The sequence below is a fragment of the Aythya ferina genome (assembly GCF_964211825.1).
Source record: "Aythya ferina genome assembly, chromosome: 2".
Taxonomy (NCBI): domain Eukaryota; kingdom Metazoa; phylum Chordata; class Aves; order Anseriformes; family Anatidae; genus Aythya; species Aythya ferina.
Genome location: NC_140297.1, coordinates 91,528,206 through 91,554,844, shown reverse-complemented (window position 1 = coordinate 91,554,844; position 26,639 = coordinate 91,528,206). Strand labels below are relative to the sequence as shown.

The 26,639-nt window shown below is 36.4% G+C and overlaps 1 protein-coding gene across 4 annotated transcripts in view; it reads left to right on the top strand.

The window, feature by feature from the left end:
- The window catches only part of GALNT1 (polypeptide N-acetylgalactosaminyltransferase 1), an 87,040-nt gene that overhangs the window by 47,732 nt on the left and 12,669 nt on the right, over window positions 1-26,639 (top strand). For all 4 annotated transcript variants that reach the window (XM_084510280.1, XM_084510282.1, XM_084510281.1 and 1 more), the window contains 6 exons: window positions 1,831-2,005; window positions 15,886-16,052; window positions 21,549-21,756; window positions 23,361-23,531; window positions 25,004-25,121; window positions 26,064-26,244. In XM_084510280.1, the coding sequence (XP_084366406.1) occupies window positions 1,831-2,005; window positions 15,886-16,052; window positions 21,549-21,756; window positions 23,361-23,531; window positions 25,004-25,121; window positions 26,064-26,244 (1,020 nt within the window). The remainder of the gene's footprint in view (window positions 1-1,830; window positions 2,006-15,885; window positions 16,053-21,548; window positions 21,757-23,360; window positions 23,532-25,003; window positions 25,122-26,063; window positions 26,245-26,639) is intronic.

Here is a 26,639-nt window from a genome sequence, read left to right as displayed (position 1 = left end):
AATGAAACTTAAGAATTGGACTGAAGAATTTGACAGATTTGTGCGCCTGGATCCAGGTCACTGAAGTGTTAAATTAGCATCTGACTGCAAGATCTGCAGATGTGAGAGATCAGAGTTCTCAGTTAAGCTAGCTGCTCAGTTGGGCTGGTTTAGTCAAAGTTAAGAAACAAGTGAAAGTGTAAATGAAACAAGATTTCTTTTTTATTTTTATTTTTCTAATGCGAAATCACAGATGTGCTCAGATAAGGTTCACTCCTGAGAATGCTGAAAGATACTGTTGGTACTTTAAAACATATTTTTATGTAACGATACTTAAAATGATTAAACAAAAGCTAATAGGGTGTGTTAAGCACTCAGTATATAGGTTCATCTGAACAGGAAATAAAGTTCTGTAGAGTTAATAAAAATACAATTATGACAACATAATTGCCTAATATTTACATAATAAAAAAGCTGAGTACATAAGCTTAAGCCCAACTAATTGCCTAATTGTATATTATTTTATCTTAATTGCCACCTAAGAAAGCATAAATTCCAGTTTAAAAGTTTATACAATTGCAAATGAGCAAGTTTAGATGTTTTTGAAGCAATGAAGTTAAACCTGTACTTTCTTAAGAAGTAACAAGACAAAACAAGCTGCTTGTTCAGGTTAGACCATGGTTAAAGCACATGCCTAAATCCAGCCTTCTCAGGATATACTCGGACATAATGACTCCATCAATTTTCAGTGTACAACTGGATGGCTGGCAACTTCCAGCATTGTATAGCTCAACTCACAGTCAAAGGGAGTATGGTAGAAAAAAATCACCATTGTGGTCAGAGGACCTTCTCTGCTAAATGCTACTGCTTCAGTGTAGTTGCTTAAGAGACTTGAAAATTTCTCATATGGAACGCATTATGGCTGTAACTGATTAATGCTAAATGCAAACCAGCAATGTGTTTCACTAGTGTGTGTGCATGTTTTAACTATTGGCATGTTTATATTTCAGTTCTTCAGTGTTTCAGCAAGGATGGAAGCCTTGGGCTTTTACTTTATTTATTTTTTTTTATTATTTTTATCCTTTACATGCTTGTTTGCTCTTGGCATAAGATATAATTTTAGTGTGCTGTCCTAGCAACTAATTGAAGATAATTTCAAGCTAGGCCCATTACTGATGGCTTGGGTGACTTAATTTTTAAAATATTTCCTGCTCTTCTGTTTAGGTTTTAACTTACTATTTTTTAAATTAAAGCTTGTGCTGAACTTGTAAGGTAGTAATATATCTCAAATCCAGTATTTGAACATTTAAAGTATTTTAGTTCATGAGAAAAGTGAATGAATACTTAAAAAGAAAAATTAACAAATAGTTGTTTTAAATGTTTGTTGTTGTTTTTTTAATTGGAAGAAAAAAAAAAAGACAAACCAAACAAAACCAATAAAACTTATTTTTTTAAACAAACTTTTAAAACTTATTTTAAAAGTTTGGTTTCCTTTCCTCCTCCTCCCTTTCTTCCAGCTTGGTCAGATGTTTGATATTAAATTTTCTATGTTTTAAACATGTCAAGTGTTATAGACTCTGAAGATTGAATACTTACTTACATAAATGTCTGTTGTTCCAGAATATGTTGATAGATTGACATAAACCCTTACTTTTTTTTTTTTTTAAATTAATTGTGGTTTCTGAGTCGCATCTAACTACATCTGTTAAACTCCCATACACAAAGATTTGTTTTCACTTCCAAAACACGGTGTCTTTACAACTCCATTTCAAAACAAGAACAGTCTACAGTGTGGAAAAAAAAAAAGTAAATAAATATAAAAGTAGCTACCAGTGTTTTATTTGTTTTTAGTTCCAGAACCCATACAAAAACCACATGAAGGACCTGGAGAGATGGGGAAGCCTGTGGTCATTCCAAAAGAGGAGCAAGAAAAAATGAAAGAAATGTTTAAAATAAATCAATTTAACTTAATGGCAAGTGAAATGATTGCACTCAACAGATCTTTACCTGATGTCCGGTTAGAAGGGTAAGTGCTTTATGTTATGTTAAAAATATACTCTGCTGTAATGGAGAAGGTGCAAACAAGTGATCCAAACCAAGATTTCAGTTCTGTAAGATATTAACACTGAAAAGTAGGAGGATTTCCTGTGTGTATGGTACTTAGTTGCAAAATATGTTTGAACAGCAGAGACCAGTTTTTTTTCCAGTGTTATTTAAGTATGAATCTGACTACAAGTATCAACCCCATTCAGGGAATAGAAACTAACTTTGTTTTCCCTCAACCAGATTAATTTAAGATTTGGTGTTTCAAGGAAAAAATGACTTATTTGAAAAATTCATGCTTTGCTTTTAATGAGGCAGACTAAAATTCTGCATTATATGAAATTGAAAAGATCTGATGATGAGAACTAAATACTTTAAACATTTCTTACCTAATGAAATGTGCAAAGCCTCATTGAGATTGCGTTATAATGTTTTCTCATATCCATCTGGTTTATTTTTGATCTTGCATCTGAAATATTGATTCTTTCAAAGCTATTTGAGTAATTAAAAAGAAAATTGTAGCCTTGTTTTAAATAAAGCTAAGATTGCTTTACTCTCCTGGGGATACTCTCTACGGGTAGCTGATGACTTCCCCCCACCTCTAACCTGCTTTAGTTAGGAAAGGAACTCTCAAGGTAAATAGAGCTCATAAATAAGATTTTCCCAATCAATTATCTGTAGTCTTCTGCAAAAATCAGATGTTAGGGAAACTCTTTTTCTGTAGAAGCTCAGCTCTTGCTTCTGTGTGCACAAAACCGAACTGCTGGATTAATTTGTTTATCATTTCCTGCCTTGCAAGGTGATATTGGGAGAGACTTGAAGCTCTAACTGATTCTCATTTTTAATGGGTGATAAATAGCTGTGTTGTATGTACTTTCATCTATAGTAATGAATGTGGTTCTGTGTAGCATACGAGTTATTGGTAGTACAGATCATTTTAATAATTAAGGTATTTTTAAATAAGATTTCCTAAGTTTGAACTTATCTAACTTTTTGATTGATTTTCAATTATATTATTGGTCAGGTTTTATGGTCATCACTTGTGTGTTTCTCAGTATAGTGGAAGAATGCAAAGCATGAACTTGCAGGTTCTCCTTTTGAAACTGGATTTTTCTTTCTTTATTTATTTGTGGGGGTGATATCCGTTTCTTTTGTCACTTTATTGCTCTAATCATGGTTTGAACTTGCCAGTGGATCTCTCCTGGTGTTCACGCAGTTTCATATGTGGTGTATGAGCCTTATATCACACCTACTATCAGAAAAGAAATTGTCTCTTTGTGAAGCAGTAACTAGCTCTGGTTAAGAACTTCTAGTTAACATTCTAAACTGATTTTAGCTGCAAGGAAAATTATGAGCTTCTCTGGAGATTTTTGTCACAGCTGGAATGCTAGTTTGGTGTGACTTCAGTATGTTTTTGGTTTTATTGTTTTTTTTTCTGGAAGAACAGAATAGAAGGAATTAACAAAACTTTGGGGAAATAAAAGTTAAAACAGTTGGTTAATTTAGAAGTTAAACATTGGCAATTTTAGCATTACTACCATGGAATTAAGGAGAAAATTCAGCAACATCTTCTGTTATCAGGATTCAAATTGGAAAACTTGCTTATATATATTCTACCATTTTTATAGTGTAAGTACAAAGTGAAGAAAAAAATCCCTTCCATGTGGATCTAAAAAGAATTGACTTGATTGTAAGTTTTGAAGTCTAGACTTCGAATTAACAAAAAATGGAAAGAGAAATTGTGAATAAACTAATATGGTACCTTCTGCTTCTTACATAAGTATCATTCAACCTTTTGCAGAGAAGTAAAATTACAATTTTAAAATCAAGTTCAGCTATAAAAGTGTTTTTTATATGCTTGGCCATGCTCTGTAGTTACAGTGTTTTGCAGTAAGATATTCATTATAAACTTAGTCATGTTGCCTGGTCATTTGTTCACCTTTTACATTTTGATGGTCAAAAAAACCCCACACCCTACTGCAACACTTTGTGTGTGAGAGTGAGATCTTAGTAGGCAAGGTCTCGGAACAGAGCTGTACTTTTCTGTTTTCATAAATTGCTAATGTTCACTTGATGTGTGAGTAGCTTTTGACAGAAAAATGGTCCCTCAAAACTCTTCCTTTTGTGATCTTTTCAGCATGTACTCTCTAAGGTCATGCTAGATAAGAAGTTGGGGAGTGTTCAAATTTTTGAGCAAAGTTTGGAACATGGTGTTTGCAGTGCAAGGGCATCTTAATCTGTGTGTGTGTAATACTTCTTTTCAAGAACACTAGCCACTTCCAGAATTGAGAAACCTATAAATATGCACAGATGTTGTATATATGTCTTGTAAAAGTATTTGTTTTATAAAAGTGTTTATCTGTTCAATCAGAACATTCACACAGTCAGGAATGCTTTCTGCTGTGTTGGTGGAGTTGCTTCTGCTGTAACTCGTTCTGTCTATATATCCCCGCTATTACGGAGATAGTTTGGGGAGAAGGAAAGAGTGTAATTCCTAACCATGCCTTGCCGCATTTGTGTGCTTACAGAACAGCTGTTAATAATACTTTTAATCAAGGTTTTGAAACCGCAGGATATGTTCAAATTGAGCTGTTCATGTAATTTGCTTATTCACAGGTTTTGTGGGTTGCTTCCTTTAATGTGGTATGTGGGGAAGATGTGACCATTTCAAGTCGTATAATTCTCTGGCCATGTCAGTTCTTCTGAAATACAGAAATCTGTAAAGGATTGCCTAACAGCTAATCATTGAAAAGCTGGTGAGATTAGGTGTGCCGCGACCAATTTACTGTATGAATTTAATGGCATACCCTATCAGCCAGAGCACAGCTTAACCTATCAGCCAGAGAGCAGCTTCTGCACAAATCTACATTAGCATTTACATTAATTTCTAGTTCTGCCAACCCCCCCTGTACTGTGTACAAAGGCAAGCGTGGTTTATATATATCTATATATCCATATATCTATACCTGCCCTGTCCCCTGGTGCCTTGAGGCATCTCGTACCCGAATGGGCTCCGTGTTCTGTCTTGCGCTTCTGCGGCTGGGTGTTGATCGTTTCATCTCTGTACAGGACCCACTGGGGGCAACTTGTTTGTGTTTTGGCAAAGACATTTTGAAGAGAGAAAATGTGGGCTCTCTTAATAACGTCTAGGCACTCAGCCAGCTCAAGGGAACTCCTCGGTATCAGATGCCTACAGAAATTAAAATCTGTGTTGTGCTGAGCTGCGCCCCAGTCATATTAATAGACTGATATTTACTTTTACTACTTGGCCCCAAATTACTGAGGCGCATAGATAAAATCATTAAATTATAAGATAATTAAGATATGCCTGAATCGGTAGTCGTCTTATGTCTGCAAGAGGGAACGTTTTTCTACTTATTCTTCTCGTTGACCCAACTAAAGGAGTTGGTTAAGGGGGCAGGAGGTAAATGAAAAGTCATCTTTTTTAACCTGGGTATTTCCATGACTCTGCACTGGAGCACGTTAGTTTGACGAACTGATGTAACCAGCAGGGCCGCAGCCTCTGGAGGGATGTTGTGGGGGAACAAGCAGCTGGGGTGGGCAGATTGGTTTTAAGTTAATAGAATATTTCTTGTAAGCATGTCTTATTCAGGTCTGTGAATCAGTCATCAAAGTGGGAGTTGGTTCACACTTGCCAGGAAATCACGCAGCTGTGGGCTTGACATGACAGCAAAGAGTGAAATGATGGGTGATGAGGAACACCGGAGCCTTGCCTTGGTTTTGCTGCAGATTAGGGAGGCAACAGCTAAAATAGGTGGCGATGACTAAAGCAGGCGTTCAGCTGTGCCTGCGTGTTTTAGATGGGTGTTCTGGCTGGAAAGCGGTGCGGTTAGATGCATGCAGCGTGTGTCCTGTGACTCGGTTTTGGTCTCAGTTCTGTTTGAGGTGGTTTTGAAGCTGCTTTGTAAACTGAAAAATGAGTACTGTGTTCTAAGGCTGAGGTTTCCAGGCCTGTAGTCGTGTATTTAAAAGTTTGTGGAGTGTATAAAGCTTTTACGGAGACACTTGTGTCCCTGGCTTGAGAGTTTAATCCCAATTCTGACCTCTTTGCTCTAGAGCATCCATAATGAGCATCCATAAAGCTCTCTTCTTTTCCAGGTGCAAGTGGTCCAGGCTGGCAGCAGTGGAGGCATAGCTGGACAGAACGATGTCGTGTAGTGTCATTAAGCTCTGGTCCCCCCCGGAGATGACATTGCGGTGCTAGAAAGGTGTCATATTGTGCAGCTTGAGGTTTCCTGGAAAGATGATGGGCTCCCTCAGGCACACCAGCAGCAAGGAGAGGAGTGTGGATAGCCTTGGGCACCTTAGCACCCTTTCATACAAAATTTGTCTTTAGTAATTTATTTTAAAAAATTAAGATGCAGATCTCTTAAGACCTTAATGTTTAATCAGTACACTTCTGTGGTGAGTAAGTTACTATTGAAGGCCGTTTTTGCTCAAACTACCCTGCTCAGTTCCTGCTTTCAAGCTTTACTTTTACAAACTGGAGGAAGTTGACTCTTTTTTTCCACTGTAGTTAAAAACTGCTCTTCTAAATCTAACTTGCATGAATGTTGTGGAGTTCATAGCCATTATTCTGGGCTCACTTCTGAGCAAGTCACTCTTACAGCTAATTCTCGTCCTTCATCTCTCTGCCTGGAAAGACCTGTATATATCTAGGCTTTCGGGTGCATCAGGTCCTGGTTATTGTGTGATGCAATATAATGCTTTCAGTTATGAGACTGCAGTCTGGTTTTCATACACATGCTTTAAAAATTTGTCGATTTGAAGGCTGAAACAGACATTTGAGAATATACCAGTGTTCAGTTTTTTAACTTCTCAAAACACGAATTGGCCTGACTACAGGGCTTTGCTGTATACTTTAAGTTGCTCTAGTTGACTCATAGCAGGACAAAAGTTCTTAAACTTACACAATCATTGTGAGAGGAAAACAGTTTATTTGATTACACCTATTTCTGGTAAAACCAGTAAAGTCATACATGCAGTAGTATGCTCTCGGAAGTCACATGTATTAAGTTTTATGTGTTTTTTTAATGGTAGCACTTGAGTATTGACTATGTGAGGCTTGTGAAGGTGTGCTCTCTTTTAATTATTTCAGTTGAGGAGGAGAGCTAAGGGAGTAGCTTTATATTCTATATAATCGGGTATAAACGTGGATTGTGGCCAAAAGAAGTCTTCTCACTGCTTCTCTTGTTACTGATCCAGCAATTGTGTGGCCTAACAATTCACTGACTGAATGGAGGCCTGCACTCCAGCGGGGGTGGTGTGTGTGTGTGCGTGTGTGTTTGTTGGTCAGCAAACTGCAGCAACACGCCCAGCCCCTGTAGGGTTGCCAGATCCCTTGCAAAGAAGGGGATGGGATGGAGCTGTGATGAAGAAAAGGGGGATTACTGCTTTAGCTGCGGCCTACAGTTCCACCTTTTTTAGGTGGAACACTGAGGGAAAAAAAATAAAAAATGTGTATTAAAACAGGGATTTAAATAGTCTCATAAATTATATGCTTTGTGAATTTTCGGTATTCGTTTAACTCAGGTAATACTGACATAAAAGGGAATCAAAAAGAGCAAAGTTGTGAAGATAGGTGGTGGAAAACTTCAGAAACTTGCCCTATGTTTTGTTACAAGCTAGAAATCCGGACTGTTAATTAACCTGGCGTCTGCAAAGGAAATCTGCTGATCTGTTGAAAAATTGTGTAAGTTTCAGCAAAGTGATGCTGAAACTCTGAAAGCACATGAGGCATTAAAGACTTAACAGTTGTCTTTCAAAGCAGGGACAATTTTCATCTGGCTCTTGGGTTGCCCTTAGTTTGTTACTGGCCTAGTGCAGAATCAACATTTGGAAATGTTCTTGTTCACACTGATTTAATGAGTTAGCTGGATAAATTACCTATAAATCTTTTTCTTAGATGAAGTTAAAAAAAAAAAAAAATGCTAAAAATGTGCTTGCATTGTGTAAACTGTTGTTTATATCCATAGACATATACATATGCACACACATTTATGCAGGTGCATGCTTATCTATGCAAACTTGACAATCTCATTCATAGTTACAGGTGTCTTCCATTTGTGGATTACAATTGTGAGCTTTATGCCAGTGGATAGGTTAAGTACAAAAAATAACTTGGCTAGGGAATTTAAGGTTTAATTTCAGTCTTTGAGGACAGAACTCTTTTTTTTCTTATTTCAAAAAGTGCTTTCCTGTGGTCACTTCAAGATCAGAAAAAATAGTCACTTGCAGGTAATTCTTTTTGTGAACTTCTGCTTGAATTCTGTAACCACAATGGTTTTAAGGACCATTTTGGATTTTGTTTCCAGGGTCTAAAGAAGATTTCTACTTGAATCATGAGATAATGCGACCTTTCTTATATCCAAATCTTTGAAATCAGAAGAAAGGAAAATTTCATACTCTTGATGTCAGGTAAATTATGTAATACTATTGAAGGCAGACACTTTAGCAGGCTGGATGGAAATGCTTAAATAAGAGTAAGGGATTTGCCTGCATTCAAGGCACCTATTAAGAGAGACTAATTGGAGTCGTGATATGAATTACAGAAATTACGATCTAATTTTAAAACAAATTGTTCTGATTTAATTGGAAGAAGCAGCTTTCTTCGGGAGAAGTGAGAAGATTTGTTGCAAACCTGTCTGCAGTGCTTTTTCTTTGTGCAGCCACAAGTTAAAGCTGTGGTTGTATGCAAACTCTGTGTTGAAAAGAGGTGTGGTGTCTTCTGATAGTGATTTCTTTTAACCCTTCTAGCTGTGTTGCCTCTGTGTGAAAATTAGACCTTTATCCAACTCAGTTGTCTGTAGTCTGGGGACTTGGGGTATTCGTAAAATTTATGTTGGAAGCAGATTTATTAATGCCCTTGTTTTTGGTGATGTCATGAGGCTGCTGCTTATATTCAGGAAAGACTAAGTCATTGTTTACCAGAAACAGGACTCTCGATCTCTGTAGTGTTTTGGCACTTCTGCTGCTGCCTCTGCTTGCAGGGGTGTTATTCTCTGCTGGAAATGTAGGTCAGTATCAGCAGCTTCAGGGTGAGGCCGAATCTTTTTTCAAACCGGTTTTCACCTGTGATTTAAGCAGGTATTCTTAGCATTGTGCAGAGCTGTGCCTCAGCTTTGTTACCTTAACTTGTTGCAGAGCATAACTTAAGGCAAATGGACCAATAAACAACTGAGCGTTGATATTTTTACAGCACTGCAGCAAGATGGGGTGGATATTAATTAAAGCCTGGGGTTTTATGACAGGAACTCGTATTTTCTTCTCTAGTGATCTGTCGTTAACTTTGGTAACCTCAATAGAAAAGAAGTGCATTTTAAAGCCTAAGGATACTGATGTTTACTTCCCAGAGATTCCAGTTGATTTCAGTACTAAAGATTATGCTCTTCATACTGCACCAGTAATATTAAATAGATTTATTCTAGGGGCTGTATTGTGTAGCATTTCCTCAAAAACTCTGCTCTAATGTGATTTTCAGCACAAGATGTTTGCAAATTTTGGCCTTTAGCATAAGGCTTACCATTTGGTCAGGCATTGGAATGGGCTGCCCAGGGAACATAAGGTGGAATCCCCATCCCTGGAGGCCTTTAAGGGGCCTGGGGATGTGTGAGTAAGGGATACGGTTTAGTGACGGGATTCAGTAGGCCAGGCTGAAGGGTGGACTTGGTGATCTTGAAGGCATTTTCCAACTCAGATGATTGTGTGATTCTGTTCCTTTGTCAAATTTAAGTTCTGAGAGACAATTGATTTCAAACCACAGTTTTTATTCATAACTGTTACTTGTAGTGTGCAAGATAAAAGATTGCACTAAGTCCGTGGGATGACTAAATACAGCTCCCCCTAATTCCCTCTTTTGTTTCTAGTGCAACTTGCAAAAACGCTTGGCACTGCCTTAGCATAGTGCAGGTAAGAGCTCTGCTCTGAGCTCTAGTAGGGGCTGCTCAGTGCTCAGCAGATACTTTTATTGTGTTCCATCTCTGTCCTTCGTCTGGGTTGTGTGTGCTGAGTTTGGAAAACAAGGATTGCACAAGTGTTTTAACTGTTGTTAATGTTTCCGACCCACTGAAAATTATCTTATCGGTCATGTCTTTTTCTAATGGAAAGCTGGTGAAATCTGGGCATAAAATTGATACTGGGTATAGAAAATAGCAGCTTGGGTAACATCTGAGTCTATGACCTTCTTGTTTTTTAGGTAATTTTTGACAATTCCAAATTTGAAAATATATATATTCTGTTGTTATTTGCCCTCTCTTTGCTCTTCTGTGGAGAATAGCATATTGGCAGGTCAGAAGAGGTAGAGATCTGACCTGTAGTATTTAACATGCATTTCTAATGAGAATAGAGGTATGATATCTGTCTAGAAAATGACCAAAACCTGTAATGTTCTGCCTCTCTGAAGGAGGCTTTCTTCATTGCCTCTTAATCCATCATAGTAGTACATAATTGATTCCATAAAAGACCATGTTTGTAGCTTTTTTTTGGCTGCAATTCTTTAGTCTATGAAACACAAACACATAAGTTCAATTAGGATATTAAATTCCTTTTACTGCATTACTTTCTGAAAAGATTTGGCATGACTTTCAAGGGTATACAAGCAGATCATTGCTAATGTCGTAAATATTTGTCTTTTGAGATACGACAGTATAGCACATTTAGAACTCAAGCTTGAGGTTTAGGGATAATTTCTAGATAAATTGTCCAATTTTATAGTATTGATAAAATGCCAAGCGTTATCACATAAGGAGATGGTTGCAGAGTTGCATTGCTAAGATAATATTTGAAGTATTTGTGAAAGTCCCAACAGTAACATGAAAGAGGTGGTATTAGGACAGCAAAGGCCTTGTTGATCTTGGGGTCAGGCACTGAGCAGAGCAGGATATAGTTATCAAAAGAATTTCATCTTCCTAGGAATGCGAATGAAGGGTTGTCTAAGATGCTCTAGTAGATTTCTTCCGCCCCAGTGGTGAAGTATGTTCTCCTCATTTATTCAGTGGCATCAGAGAAGAGGTAACGATGAGATGCTTCAGTCTGTAATCTGACAGGCGCAGATTGGATACTGTGGAAAACCTGCATTTTATAAGGTCTTGAACTATTCTGAATAGTCCTTTTTACATTTAATTGAAGGTAGAAATAAGTTGTGTTTGTTGTTGTTTGTTTCTTTTATCTTTTATCCCACAGAAGTGGGCATGGAGCATACAAATACTCCTCTGAGTTGAAAGGATGTTTTTGTTGATGGATTAGATGTTAGTAAACTGTAGATTTAGTATACTGAATATTTGTTAGTATAGAATGAAAAGCTAAAACAAACAAAAATCTTCCAAAGCTTTGCACCATTGATACTTTTTAACAGAAATGTCCTCGTTGGCTGTTATTTTTAACCATCAAGTAGAAGTTTTAATTGTAGTCCTGTGTTATACAGTTTCTCAAAGTGTTGTGGTGGACACTTAGTCCTTGACCAAAGTTGTTTTGGCAGGTGGAACGGGAAATTTATTTCAATTAATAGGACTTGTCTTTTCTTTCCTTGGAAGATTATGCCAAAACAGCCTTTAAGTTCTGAGATTTAACAACTGAAGTAAGGCAATTCTGTCCAAATAAAATTGATGGCACTTTGAGGCTATTTTTGTCATGTCTCCTGCAGACTATTTGTAGCTTGAACTGAAAGCGAAAAGAGGAAAGCGGCGTATTCAGAAGCTCTTCAGACGCATTTGGAATAGTATCAGGTTGTTATCAAGTGGCTACACACAATATACTAAATAAATATTTTCTAGGATTTTTTTTAGATACATCTCCCTATCTAAAGCGTGTATCTTCTATGTATGACTCAACACCTTCACAAAAAGTTGTGGCAATAGAGAAGAATAACACAACTGATAGTTGTTTTCAGTCTTCCACTATGAAAACTTGCATAATGGGTTTAAAATTTCTGAAATCATGCTACAGGGTGTTAGGGACAACCTTTGTTTCTATGTTATTCTTGCTCTTTAGCAATGTTGTACACACATGCACTATGGTCTGTCTTCCTTCCTTTGCTTTTAGTATGTTAAACTTCAAGTTAATGAGGGATATGGATCTGTTGCACTGCCTTGTGCTCTTGAGGAGATACAGACCTAAGAGTAACCAACTAATTAAAAGGGACCAGACCAAAGAATTCTAATATATGGCACAAAATTGCAAAAAGTTCAATGAACAATGCTTATGTGTATGCATCTTTCAGGGATCAGAGCTGAGTCATGTCTAGTATTGACCTGTGGCTTCTTTGTAAAAACAACTTTCAAAAGTGTAGCTTGTAAGCTTATTATTATTATTATTATTATTATTATTATTATTATTATTATTTCAAATCTGATTTTGATGTGGACATTAAAAACCTTGGATAATTCTCATTTTGTTTCCTAATTAATTTTCTCCTTTTTACTAATTACACAAGAGCAACAAACCAAACGTTGGGGAGGAATATGAGACCTAGTGTAGCTGAAGTTGGGGATTCTAGCTCTGAGAAAGAGCCTAGATGTGGAATAAAGAACATCCTTACTATTTTGAGCGTTGGAATGTGTATGTCAACAAATGAGATTGATCAGGATTTTTGTCTTGATCATGTTGTAGTAGTCTGGCCTACTCTTTTTGTGGTTTTGGGTGATACGGCGGTAAGTCATTGCTTGCATTTAAAATATCTGGCATTTTGAGGGAGTTTCCACAACCTAAATAATGTATGGAGTTGCATTAGCCAGGAGCTTGCATGGTGCATGCCATAGATTAAGGAAAGGAGGATGCGTTTCATATGAAGTAGACATTCTCAGCTGCTGTTTGAATTCTTCATTAAATTGCTGGAGATGGCATGCCTTCCTAACATTATGCACTCAATTTTAAAATTATTTGAGGAATGATCTGACGAAAGGAATGTAATGTATTAGTAGTGAATTAAAATTCAGATTTCCCTTGTTTCATTCCCTATGTGTCACACCCTTGATGGTTAGTAATATTGCTTAACAGTTGGTTGAAACTAACGCTGTACTTTAAAATCTGTAGTAATCCCTTTCTGGAGTAATTTGTTTTTAAATGAGAGACAAAAGGGATTCTTAATTTAAATGTTAGTAAGGAGAAGATGTGAGTTTTGCATAGAAGGCTAATGCTCTAATCACAGGTGTCAACTGTTCTATTTCTGTCTTATGTTCTGCAGGAAGATGTTCCCGCAGGGAAGCAGTGTATGACAATATTTTCAAAATTAAAAGCAGGCTTTAATTGTTGTGAATACATACAAATACGTACAAATACATAGAAAAAGCATATATATAGGAAAGTGGGCAAAAGAAGTATTAAAAACCAGATGCCACGCTATTTGTTCTTTCCTTTGTCCTGCTCGCGTTAATGAATCATCTCAGAATAGCTTTAACCCAAACACAATTTATTTAAACTAGCAAGCAAAAACTTCCAAACCAGTTTTTATGAAACATGCTTGTGTTGCCACCCTGTGCTAGTCTTTTTGACTATTGGTAGACAAAGCAGTCTAGGTCACTCTGAAAGTGTTATTCAGAAAGGGCTGATCTCTGGCTGAGGATAGGGGCAGTGAGGGTGTTCACCTTTTGCACTTCTCGGGCAATGGGGCTGCCTGAGAGGGTGTTCTTGTAAACCTCCTCCACATCTTTCAGGTCTGTTAGTGCTAAAAGGTTTCCCTTCAAGGATGGCTCTTAAATGTTTCAATATATTTATTCTGAAAAAATGATGGAGTGGCTTATTAGCATGGTAATGCCTCATCACTCGGCTAGTTTCTATTATACGAATTCATTGGTCTGGAGCTCAGTAAAATAAAATCTTGTGTAAAAGCAAATTAGGCAAGGCTGAAGATTTGAGATTTAATATTAGTATGGCGATGGCAGAGCCTGTGCCCACCCCAGGAGGGTAGTCCTGTTGAATGAGACATTGTTATGCTTTTTCACAGAGAACAGCCAACAGATTTCTCTCAACTTCTCTACAAATATTCTGTCAAAAGCTGCAGGAACAACTGGCAGATTTGCATTTCTACTGAGGCTGAAGGTCTACAATTGGAAACTTAATTTTCTGGTCTAGGGAACAATGCTGCAGAAAGAATAAAATATTGAGAATTTGGTTTTAGAGTAGCAAAATAGGGTGAAGAAGTGAAAAAGACAAAAAAAAAAAAAAAAAAAGTCCTATGTATTGAATTTTTCATCTGAAAGTCATAGCATCTTTGCCAAAAGCTATTGTACTTCTCAAGTGATACTAAAGAAATAATACTTTATCTGTCGCAGTACTTCACAAATTTTCTTAATACATGAATTAAATTGAGAATCACAGGGATCTGAGAGCACTTTCTCTAAAGATTTTGACACTCACTTCAGTGTGATGAATAATTAAATTCGGTGGTGATTGTAGACAAGTATAATATTGAGGACAGTGGCTGTTTCAAAGATATTGCTGTTTCAGTTCTCAGAAGGGAAGCGCAATTCCACGGAGGATCTTCCAGATACTTTCAAAATTACACCTGGACTTATTAATCTTTTCTGGGATCTTGGCTTACGTTGGGGTTTTGTCACTACCTCAGAGCTGAAATGCCTGTGTGTTACGAAAGCTGCTCTTGCTTAGAGCTCTCTGGCTAACGAAGTTATCCAGCAAATAAAATATTAATGCTGGGAGCTTGCTTTTGGCTGACATTCATGGTGTCACCGGTTTTTCCAAAGGGTGGGAATAGATGCTGATACTGTGATCCTGTGTTGACAGGCTGCTCCTTCAGTTTGAGATCTGTATGCGTCTCTAACTTTGAATCTTAAAGGAGTCAGTAGCATCGCATCTTGAGTGTCTGTCTGATTTTGAATAGGCGGGGAGAACAGGTCTGTGCAAGGAACCCACAAATTGGTGTGGTTGTTTTGTAGAGCAGAATCATGCCTCCAGAATTGTTACAAGCACTTTATGTTCAAATTGTTTTTTTTTTTTTCTATGAGATACTGAAAATATCACTTAGAGTAGTGTTGCAGTGTGTAAAATACTGACTGCATGTGAGGTTACTCATTGAGTGTGTATGTTTTGCACGTCCTGTGTATGCTTTTAGGAGAGTTCAACCTGTGGTCTCCCATGCTAACTTTACAATGTGAATATAATTCTTTAATTTCATCAACTTTTATAGCATTCTTAACATGTATAAGAAGGGGAAGGGAAAAAAAGCACTCTGTGTAATATATATATACCCATTAAATCACATAATATACTTCAGTCACCAGTATTATAGGTAGCATGCATGTACTCTTGGCTTTTCCCAAACATCGAGCGTGTCCACAATTCTTTACCTCTTTTAGTTGTGAATCACGTGGGTTTTGTTCAATATCTACTCTTTCTTTCATAATTTCTTAAGTTTGCCATTTCTCATCTCGTGTATTTCTCTCCCTTTTCGCTTCTATCCCCGTAATAGTACTAGAGTTTCTCTCTTGCCCTCTAAGGGAATGCAGGCCTAAATTAGTGGCCTGAATTAGCATTTGGACATGCTACTCTTGATAAAATAGAGGTAGTGGAAATAAATAGTAGGAAATAAATACTTTGCTGTCATCTGTGCGTGTTAGTAGTATGGATATCCCTTTCATTTCCAGTATTGGTTATTGTATGAAGGTTCTCTTTTCTGAGTGTTAAGATGGAATACATAAATGTATAGACATAAATAAACAAAGGGGGTTTTAATGTGTAAATATTAATTTGTGTACCACTTCTTCCTTTGTCACACTTTGCATGCATAATGTTATTGTTGTTACTTAGAAGTTAACATCAAACTTGCAGTTCTAACTGAAGGCTTGACCTTTACAAAATACACATTTATTTTTTTTTTTTTTTGGCTCACAGGTGTAAAACAAAGGTGTATGCAGACAACCTTCCCACAACAAGTGTTGTCATTGTTTTTCACAATGAGGCTTGGAGCACACTTCTACGAACTGTTCATAGTGTGATAAACCGGTCACCGCGGCACATGCTGGAAGAAATTGTACTCGTCGATGATGCCAGTGAAAGAGGTAAGGACAAATGTTGGTACCTTACAGATATTGTAGCTTGCAGTCCTTTTACTTCAAAAATTGAAGCTGGCTTTCTACGGGCTTACCTCTGCTCAACAAAAAACGATAGTGAGGTGGGACGGGGTGGAGAGATGGTAACCAATGCCCATTCTCAGTTGTAGGGGAGCCATTCTGCTCTGAAAACTAATGCAAATTTATGTGTCTGTTATCTTTTCTGTTGGCATTGTAGAGTTTGTGGTTTCCAGTGGGTTTGTCCTGTTTACAGCTTCCATGTTTTGCATTTGGACTTTTAACACATTCCTAAGGCTGGAGGGCATTGAAAACTTGAGTCACCGGATGAATAATAGCAAAGGCAATTGTATTCTTCACACATACCCAGATTTCCTATCAGTACCACCATCAAACTTGGTGCTCAGAGTGATCAATCTTGATTTTTCAGTTCGTGGGAAACTGCATTTCAGTTTCTAGGCTATGAGAGATTTCACTTTTCATCTGGAGCACTGGCTATTGAAAACTCCATGCAGAATAGAACTTTACATATGTTAATGAAATTAATGGACAAAACTTGAAGCTGATTTTCTTACAATAGCTTCATTTAGATTTTGCTTTTCAAATATTTTTGTAAATTCCAGTATAGTAGAAATAAAACGAATGTTCTAGACGTTAGTTGATAGTTCATCTTGTTTTATAGTTGTTTTGTTTCTTGATTGATTTTTCTCGGGGTGGATTATAAAGTGTAACTTGAGGAATATTGTTTTCTTGTGTTTACATATGGGAATGAGAAATGTCTTTCTTACCGAAAGTATTTCTATATTTATATGTTAAAGCCATCGTTTTCAAATAAATTTCCATGTTGAAAGCTGTTAGGCCCCTAGAAAAATCTTGGCAGCCACCAGTTATAGGCTGTTACCTGTAGCAGCAATAATTCCCCTGCCTTCGTTGGAGAACTTAGAGGTGTTTTGCACCCCGTATGCTGACATCTCAGCTTGATGCTTCCAATTCCAATACTGCAAAATCCATGTTCTGCTTATTATGTTAATTCCAACTTTAGAAAAAGATGGGTGACTGTCTGAACACATGTCCAAATGATATGTGTATGAAAAGAGACACTGGATTGCAGGTCATATGGTATAAGAAGCATTATGGTGCATGGATTGCAATAGTTAATGAGGGTTTTAGTGCATGTTCAGCTGAAGAACTTAATAGATGAGGACGAATTTATGGGCTGGAGTCTGGCACTTCTTACCTCATATACTTTCTACTATGAGTTTCTTCTTCAGGTTGCATGTATTTATGTATGTACGATGCCTTAGCATATTGACTGACCTATTCCAGGCCACATAGCTCTAGAGTTGAACTGGTTGTGGAGCTGAGCAAAGAAAGATCATGCCAGTTAACTGAGCCGTGACCAACCTGTTTACCTAAGGAGCTCATGCACTCAGGTTGTGTTTGCACTTGTATTAGCACATGTTCCTTTCTTCTCACTCACACTCACTCTTGGTCTCTCACCTGATACTAACTTTAACCTCTTTAGCCAATATCAGTGCCGTTTGGAAAAAGGAGCAGGGGACTGAAAAGCAATTGCAATCTGGTGGAAGGAGAGGAATGCCCATGCAAAGGGCAAGGTACCCCATGAATGTGTTCCGAATGAGATGAGAGTTGTGATTAGCTTTTTTTAGAAGGGTCAAATTTCCACTGTTTTCATTTGTGGGAAATTTGCAACCATACCCTTCAATTTCTTGTAGTTAATCAACCCTTATGTAAAAGTTCTAGATTTCTTGGCTTCTAATACATGTGAAACTGCTCACCTCTCTTAGTTGTTCCTGGGGAACAATCCTATTTTTAACACAGACATAACTAGCCTTCAATTTCTTTTTAAAAATAAAATCAAATTGTTTTATGATAGGGCTAGTTATGTCTTCATTATGAAGTAGAATTATAGTCCACTTAAAAATGTGTGTGGCTTTTTAGAGATATATTTTCTGTTTCTGGTTTGAGGTAGGTAATAAAATTAAGGTAGCTTTATTCTAAACTGAAAGCCATAACGTTTCAGATTTTCTTCTTGTTGGTGTTATTGAATGCTTTCCTATATTTATTTTTGAAGGCTGTGATCACTCAGGCATCTTTTACTTGTAGTTATTTTCATCAGTTACTTGAAAGCTGTTTTTTTATGCTTTGTTTTCCAAAAACTTATGTTTCCAGTAAACGTGCTTTTACATTAAACAGAGCTGAAGAGTGTGATGCCTGAAAATATGAAGGCTTTAGCATATGCTACTTAAGTATTCTGTTTGTGTTGAATTAAAACAGCAGACTTTTTTTTTTTTCTAGAAAAGTAAAATGTTCAGCCTGAGTAGTGTATTTTGAATTCCAGCATCAGAGTGGATTTAATTGGAATAAAGTAAGCATTCAGTCTGCCTGAAGCACACTTTGTACCTGTCAGTGTCATGCTCTTAGAAGAGTGAATTTACATAATATCACACACTTATTTACACTGCAAAGAAAAGCTTTGGAGAAACAAGGCATGACTCTAACATTTCTTCTCTAGTTACTGATCAGAATTGCTTGTTTTGTTTTCAAATGTTAATCTGTTAGCTACTTCACCAAAAAAAAGGTTAAAGGAAGAAATCAGAATTAGTCAGGACTTCAAACTAGGTCAAGCATCGAATGGCCAAGTGTGGTAGGCAGATCACTTCAGGACAGAATATACACAGAGAAGTTAGTTATACAGATGCATGTCAAAACAATATATCTAACACTAAATTTCTGAAAGTAATGTCTTCCTAAACAATTCACATTTCTTATATATGTGTATGCATGGTTATATATGGTAAATCTGTATTTTATTGCAGCTTAATAAAAATGCTTTGAAACTTAATGTTTCATTTCTAATAACGCAAGTGCGACTCAGTAATAGAATTGTCCAGTTATTTTTTAACTTGCACGCTTACTTGACTTTTACTGGATGTATTTGAAAGTTTATGAGAGGAATAACCAGCAGAAAGAGTTAAATGAAACCTATTTCTCTGAAAATATATGAATTATTGTGGAAGTAGAAGGCTTTTTTCTTTTTCTTTTTTTTTCTAGTTTTATCAGAATTATCAGAATTTTGCTCTCTGAAGTGCGTGAGGCAATGCTAAAAACTTACTTAGACACTCAGCTGGCACTGAAAGGCCACTTTCAAACATCTGACACTGTCATGCATAAAACTTTTCATTTAAGCATTTAACATAGGATTTAGTATAAATATAGCCAGTTGCTTTGCATGGAAAATAAATAATCTCTAAAGATAAATTCTGGCATTTCTAGTAGGCCAAACTGTTATATGCATTAAAAGACTTTAAATACTTCTTTTGATAAGCAAAAAAAAAAAAAGAAAAACAACAAAAACAAGTCTTCCCTTAAAAGAAATTTACCAGTTTAAATGAGTAATCTTATTAACAGAACTTTTTTGAACAAGGTGCTAGTTCATAATCTTTCTATGGACATGGGTAAAAATTGGGCATGGACTGTTCTTAAACCTATTTCCACCATAGTTAGTACGCTTCACACATTTTCCTGATTGCTTTTAAAAGAAAATTTTCTGAAAAGTACTTGAAAGGATTAATAAAAGCATTAAATACTTCTGCTCTACAGAAAATGTAGGTAGGACTGAAGACTTTTATATGCATTGTGTTGAGCATGACTTCCAGTGGTGTAATTAAAACATTTTTTTTTCATGCTTGTTCTTGATTGACAGCAGCTGTATTGCTGAAATCTCTCTCTTCCTCCTGGCAGAATGTTACCATTGTTCCGTTAATGTAACTGTGTTCAAGGACCAATGTCACAGCTCATACTCATTCATCTTCAAGCCGAGACTGTTTTAAAATATTCAGTACTACACCTGAGATGTGCAGAGGAACATGTAGATCTCTGTGACTTGGTGAGGTTAGCACAGAGAGAAAAGCTTCACCTTTGTATTCAGTGCAATCACGGAGGTCATACACATTAAGCTACAAACATTACCATGATGCTAGTTCTTTTTAACTGGGGACTTTGGATAGCTGTGTAATAAACAGGTGAGACTATATTTGTTGCAGACTCAGTCAACCAAATGAACTCTGCTAAACCCCAGAAGGCCTGCAAAATTTTCAGGCAAGAAAATTGGTTTGCACTACTAACCATTTGTTTGTGACTGTGCTAATATGCACAACAAAAATTAACTCGTTTTGAGTTTCTCTGGAAACAAACATTTAAGATCTATCAAACTGTTAGGCTCTTTCAGCACAGTTCAGCTTCCAAGATGTGTCACAACTTATTTCTATGGGTTTTACTGACAGCCCAAGAATGCAAAGGAAAAAATGAGGGGGGAATTAGCTTGTTCAACCAGAGCAACAGTAAGGAATGGTAATCACCCCCAGGTCAGCTCTGCCTCTTGAGATTTACAAGACAGCCACTAAGAGTTCATGCCATGCTTCTTTCCCTCTGGTGTCATACATTTTCTTGCATGAGGGACTTATTCTTAGATTAAATCCTACTATAGGCTGTGCGCTGTTGTACAACTCTTGTGTGCTTTGAGCATATCATGTAATACATTCTGTAGCTGTGTTTATAAGAGTATTTATTTTGCCTTTATGATTACTGATTTCAAATCTGTACTATGTTATTACACAAGCTTATGTGACAAGCTTATATAAACATACACAATATCAATTGCGTCAATTGCATTCACTCTCAATTGTTCTTCATTTAGTGTTACTTATCTTTTTCTGTGATGGACAAAGGCTGTACTAAGTGATTGGAAATTTTGTTAATTGTCACCTGTTTGTACTGCAACTAATTATGAGTATAGGCATTTGGTAGCCATTAGTTATGGCTATTGTATTGTGATTAACTTGATCATCAAATAAGCAGGTTTGTTTGTGATACAGGTGTAATTTTACATAAAGCTGATTATGTCTATTTTTGGTTTTGGGTGTTATAGTGATAACTTAATAAGAAAGACCTTAGCCAGACAAATGTAGAGAAATCAGAATTGAAAAATGGATTTGGTCAGGTTTTAAACTCTGCTTGCAAAGAAATTATCTGTAAGTTACATTACTGTAGGAGTTAATTCATTCTGTTCAGCTAGTCAGCTCATTATCATTACTTTCATGGTAGATAATTATATGCCCAAGAATGTTTATGCATGGGTTTTTGAAAGTAAGAGTCATATCTACTCCATAATAAAATCTTGTCTTATCTCATCAAGTTTCTATGTAAGCATCCTACACTCTTCATTTTTGTTTCCCTAATGAAGAAATGTAGAGGAGAAGGAAGAACTTCTCCTCTAGCAAGAGAAACACAGAGGTGTAAAAGGGCATAGTATGAAATGAAGAATAAGCAGTAGAGGAAACTAGCTGAGAAAAGAGGAAAGAGTTAGAAAAGCGAGGAATTATCTTTTAATTCAAGTCTCCTCGCCAAACACAAAAGCTGTATTTTGTAACTGAGAGTTTCCATGCATTTGATCCTTCTTTGCAGACTTTTTGAAAAGACCACTGGAGAGTTATGTGAAAAAATTAAAAGTTCCTGTTCATGTGATTCGAATGGAACAGCGTTCTGGATTGATCAGAGCCAGATTAAAGGGGGCTGCTGCTTCGAAAGGCCAGGTCATCACCTTCTTAGATGCTCATTGTGAATGTACGGTAGGCTGGCTTGAACCGCTGCTGGCAAGGATCAAAGCTGACAGGTAATTATCTGTTGGTCCGTGTTCTTCTTATTTAAGGTTATTGACAAGTTTCTAAGTATTACGATGTAGCCTACAAGGAAGGCATCTACTTTCTGAAGGGATAGATAAGTCCCGTACTTCTCATTGGTGTAAAGAATAAAAGGCTAAGTCACTACGGTTTTTAAAAAGTAAATAATTTAAAATTAAACCTATATTAGAATGCACGAGAGATCTGAGTAAGAATGGGGTTAAGAGCAGAGGAATTAGAGCTCTTCTGCCTGATCTCCTTCATGAAATTGGGAAGATAGCCTTAAGAAATAAATGGAGCCCTTATCTCAAAAATAAATAATGTAAACAAGAACGGTCAAATTTTACTGTTTTCAGGTTTTCCATGTGATTTCTTTATTTTGTAATATATTCGTGCTGTGGATTACTTGTCAATGAGTGGATTTCTATGATATGACTTTGGTCCTCAAGGTTGTGTTTTCCAAAGTTAGAAAAAGAGTAGTTACTGGAATCACACTGACGTACACTGCACTAACATAGCTTTGTATTTCTAAAGTCTATACTCACAACACTTACATCCATGTTAGCATGATGGAAACTGCATTCAGAGTTTTGAAAAAAAAATAAAAAGAGAATTGGTTTGCTTTATAAAACATTCGTATATCTGAGCAGTAACTCTGTAGTTGCAGACTAGTCTGTTAATAAGCAGTATATTAAATAGGCTGGCTGCTAAGCACAGTGTTACAGATCTGTTTTGTTCTTGAGGCTATAGGTGAAAATCACTTACATGCTAACATTATGAAATACAACATTATGACAAAGCTGCAGCTAATGAATCTATAAAGAACTGTGCAAAGACACAATGGTAACCTTTAAGTTGTTATCATCAGTAGAAATTTTTGTCAGACACTTTAAATTATTGTTACAATTTCTGCAAATAACCCAACAAAATAAAACCTTTGAATTTAGTTTCAATCCTTGAATCTTTACTGAGCTTTCCGTGAGAGGAAGCCTGCTTGAGGACAGTTATTTAAGTGTCTTTAAGATGATTAGAATTATTATCTCCGAGTATATGCCTTAATGATGTCAGGACAGTGAACAAGGAAACCTCTTCATGTTGACTTTGCTACAGTAGCTATACTTTGTTCGTGATGGCCATCGTCTCTTAGTCCTGATGGCATGTTGGAGTACTTCCCCTGGGCTAATGTCAGCGTCTTAATTTCAAAATGTTCCTTCAAAAATTTACTTTGAGCACTTAAATAGAAAATAAAACCTCTTCTCTTTTACATTCAATTGCTGTGTGACATTGAGATATGCTATGATCACATTTTCCATCTGCAGGAGGATGATTATTTATTACTGATAATAGTTCAAATACTGTTTAAAAAAAAAAAAAGTAGTAGTGCCAAAAATGGGTCAGAAAAAGACATTTTATTATTTCTAATTAGCAAGATAGAACTTGATATCTTTTGTGGTAACAGTCTGAATGCATGTTGAGTAAGGTTGTTAAAAGATAGCATTTGAAATTTTAAACTCTGTACTTGTTAAAAATGGAAAATAACATATTTTTTTTTTTCTAACACTTGAATTAATAAGATTTGGTTCTTTCCTCTTTCTAGGAGAACAGTAGTGTGTCCCATCATCGATGTAATTAGCGATGACACCTTTGAATACATGGCAGGTTCTGATATGACCTATGGTGGGTTCAACTGGAAGTTGAATTTTCGTTGGTATCCAGTTCCTCAGAGAGAGATGGATCGACGGAAAGGAGATCGAACCCTTCCTGTTAGGTAATGATTAAATTGGGTGAAATGTTCACCTGGTGTTTACACGTCTTTTCTAGGTTACTCTTGTCTATAAGTAATTCATGAATTGCGTTGTAGCATTATTTTGGTCTGTATGAAGAAATAGCACGAAGATTATTTTACATGGATTAGTTGCTTGTAACTTCTGGAAACAGGGAAGGAAGCTAGCAGTACGTCACTGTGGAAATATTTCTGTGTGTTATGCTAGTTACCAGCTAGCTGCTAGCTCTTTGCTAGTTTTTATATGATGCACAGATTTTTACTGAAGCATGCCTCATTTTTATTTTTTGTTCTAAGAAAGTAAACACTATTTTGAATATGAGTCATTTTTTTTTTTGCGTGTGTGTATATATATATTTCTGTGTGCATACATAAACTTAATGTCTTCAAAATGCATGGATGGGAGGCAAATTTATTTTAGCATGTCATGTAGATGTTATAACGAATATAATGAGAAACGCAGGTAAGTTGTCTGTAATATGGACTTTTTAACAACCCCAAATTTACATTTTCTGGCCTTATCTTTCTGAAAAGAAAGATACTAACCAAAAAGGTGAGGATGTGGTTCAGTATTATTATTTATTTGTTTTTTCATTATGAAGATTTATGAAATTGAGGGCTAAAGAAGTTAAGCATATTCTCAGGATGGTGCTTAAAGGAATATTATTTTCCAGTATCCATTTTAGGGGAAAAACACAAAGGTTTTTAGTTAAAGACTGTTACCACTCTAGCTTATATATTACATTTTTCCAGGAAAAGCTTAAAGTGTTTCAGAAAAATGGTTGGTCATTTAAAAAAAAAAAAAAGTTGGAAAAACAGTTTGTAGACATGAAATACAAAATTATAGCAACAGAACGTGTAGTTCGTTGTTTGTTTTTTTTTTTAAGTGAATTTGGGAGGTGTTGGTGTGAGAAACTAGGTGTTGCTAGTTAGGAGAAACTAGCACAGTCTTACTTTACTTCCTACCAATAAGGAAGTTGTAAAAGAAAATCGGGTTGTAACTCCGATTGTACAATTTTCTCATGTTAAGCAATACTAGTGAAAGCAAGCAGGCCACTTCACGGCCTTTTGTAATTTTTCAAGAGTAGTTGACAGAAGTATAAATTTCCTGTAAGAAACTTTTCCCTTTCATGAGAGTTACCATCATTGGAGGCAGAAGTCTCCTTTTCCAGGAACGGTAGCAGCTTACTTGGGGCTGTTTCTCTATACAGAGTCAAACTTAAGTGAGAAAACAAGAACAACTGTCACTAGCTGTTCCTCCTCTGGAAAATTTTGCGCTAGCAAATGCATCAATGGTAACTGAATTTGGACAGAAACCTACTGAGAAGGAACAAATTACCTACTGGAGAAATAAAAAGCCATTTTGTCAGTGTAAGCATGAAATGTATTTAATTATGTCTTCATAGTGACTGATGCTTATTTTTTTTTTTTTTTTTTTTTTTTTGTCTTTCTTTCAGGACACCAACAATGGCAGGAGGTCTTTTTTCAATAGATAGAGATTACTTTCAGGAAATTGGAACATATGATGCTGGAATGGATATTTGGGGTGGAGAAAACTTAGAAATTTCTTTCAGGGTAGGTAAAAATTCATCTCTGTTCAGTGTTTTATTACTGTCAGGGCATCTCGAGTTCTGCAAAATACAGATATGATGCCTGCAACATGTTTCTTTCCTTTTGCTGTTAGTGGTATGCTTCTGTCAAGTTCCTCCAGTGGAGATGGGCAAAAACTGTACCCATCAGTGAGGAAAAGTGTATGATGAGCAGTTGAAAGGCTTATGACAGAAATGGAATCAGTGTTCATCCTGAATAAATACATGTGCTTTTTTTTCAAGAAAGAATTCACTTAGAAAATCCACTTGGCAAGCATAAGTTAAGAATAATATTGTCAGTGATGTTTAGCACATCAGTGCAGCAGCTTTGTTATTCTCTTCTTGTTGTGCTCTACCTTAGTGATTTCATGTTTTCATTTGGATGTGGACCTAACCGCTGTTGTTTCACTTTCATTGCTACCAAATAGAACTGTTTCCTTTTGTTTTGCTTGTCATCTCAGAGTATATAGATGGGCGCTTCTGTAAAAGTTTCTGAATCTGCCATTTCTGAATCGGAGGTCCAAAATAAAACTGAAAATACTTTCCAAGTAAAATTTTTCAGAATGTATCTTCTTTTTACATGGAGACTCTATTTTATAGTAGACTGTGTGGACAAATTACTACCTGTTGCTTCTCTGTGATTCATGTGAGCCTTTTCCTTCCTTTGCTGTCAGCTTGCCCAGTCCTCTAAAGTAATTCCATGCTGTGAGGCCTGATAAACTATTTCTTATGCTATCCTACTCACACTTGTGAGCATTCTTACCTGTGGAGCAGGAAACAGACTTATTTTTCCTCTTCCAAGCTGTATGTGTATGTTTTAGACGTTATCTAATATTTCTCCAATTTGAACAAAAGCAAATAATTGCAATTTTAAATATATATCTTTTATCCATTTGCAGCTATGCAGTGACTGTTCTTTCACTTTCAGATTTGGCAGTGTGGTGGCACTTTGGAAATTGTAACTTGTTCACATGTTGGGCATGTGTTCAGAAAAGCAACACCGTACACTTTTCCAGGAGGTACGGGGCAAATAATCAACAAAAATAACAGACGGCTTGCAGAAGTTTGGATGGATGAATTCAAAAACTTTTTTTATATCATTTCCCCAGGTGAGCAAGCCCTTGGTTATGAGAAATAATCTATTAAGAATTTAAGAGAATTACTACTGGGAAAGAACATGAGTATTATGAGCATTTAGATAAAAATGTTATCGCTTTGAAGTTTGTAAGACAAAGCTCATGTAAGATGTACAAAAAGGAAGACCTTAATTAAAAAATAATTTTGTTAGCCTAACCAGAGATGTGCCCTGAAGTCTTTGAAGTATTTTTTTTTTTTATTATTTTTTAAATATGAACATGACTTATGAATGAGCTTCCTGTGCAAGGGAATTAAAGCTCAGTAGAACGTCAAAGAGTTCAATTGTGGTGCTGAAAGCTAGCCATCCGAATGCATCTCATAATGTGCTGGTGTTTGGCCTCTGGCTTCTGTGTTGTAGGCATTCGAG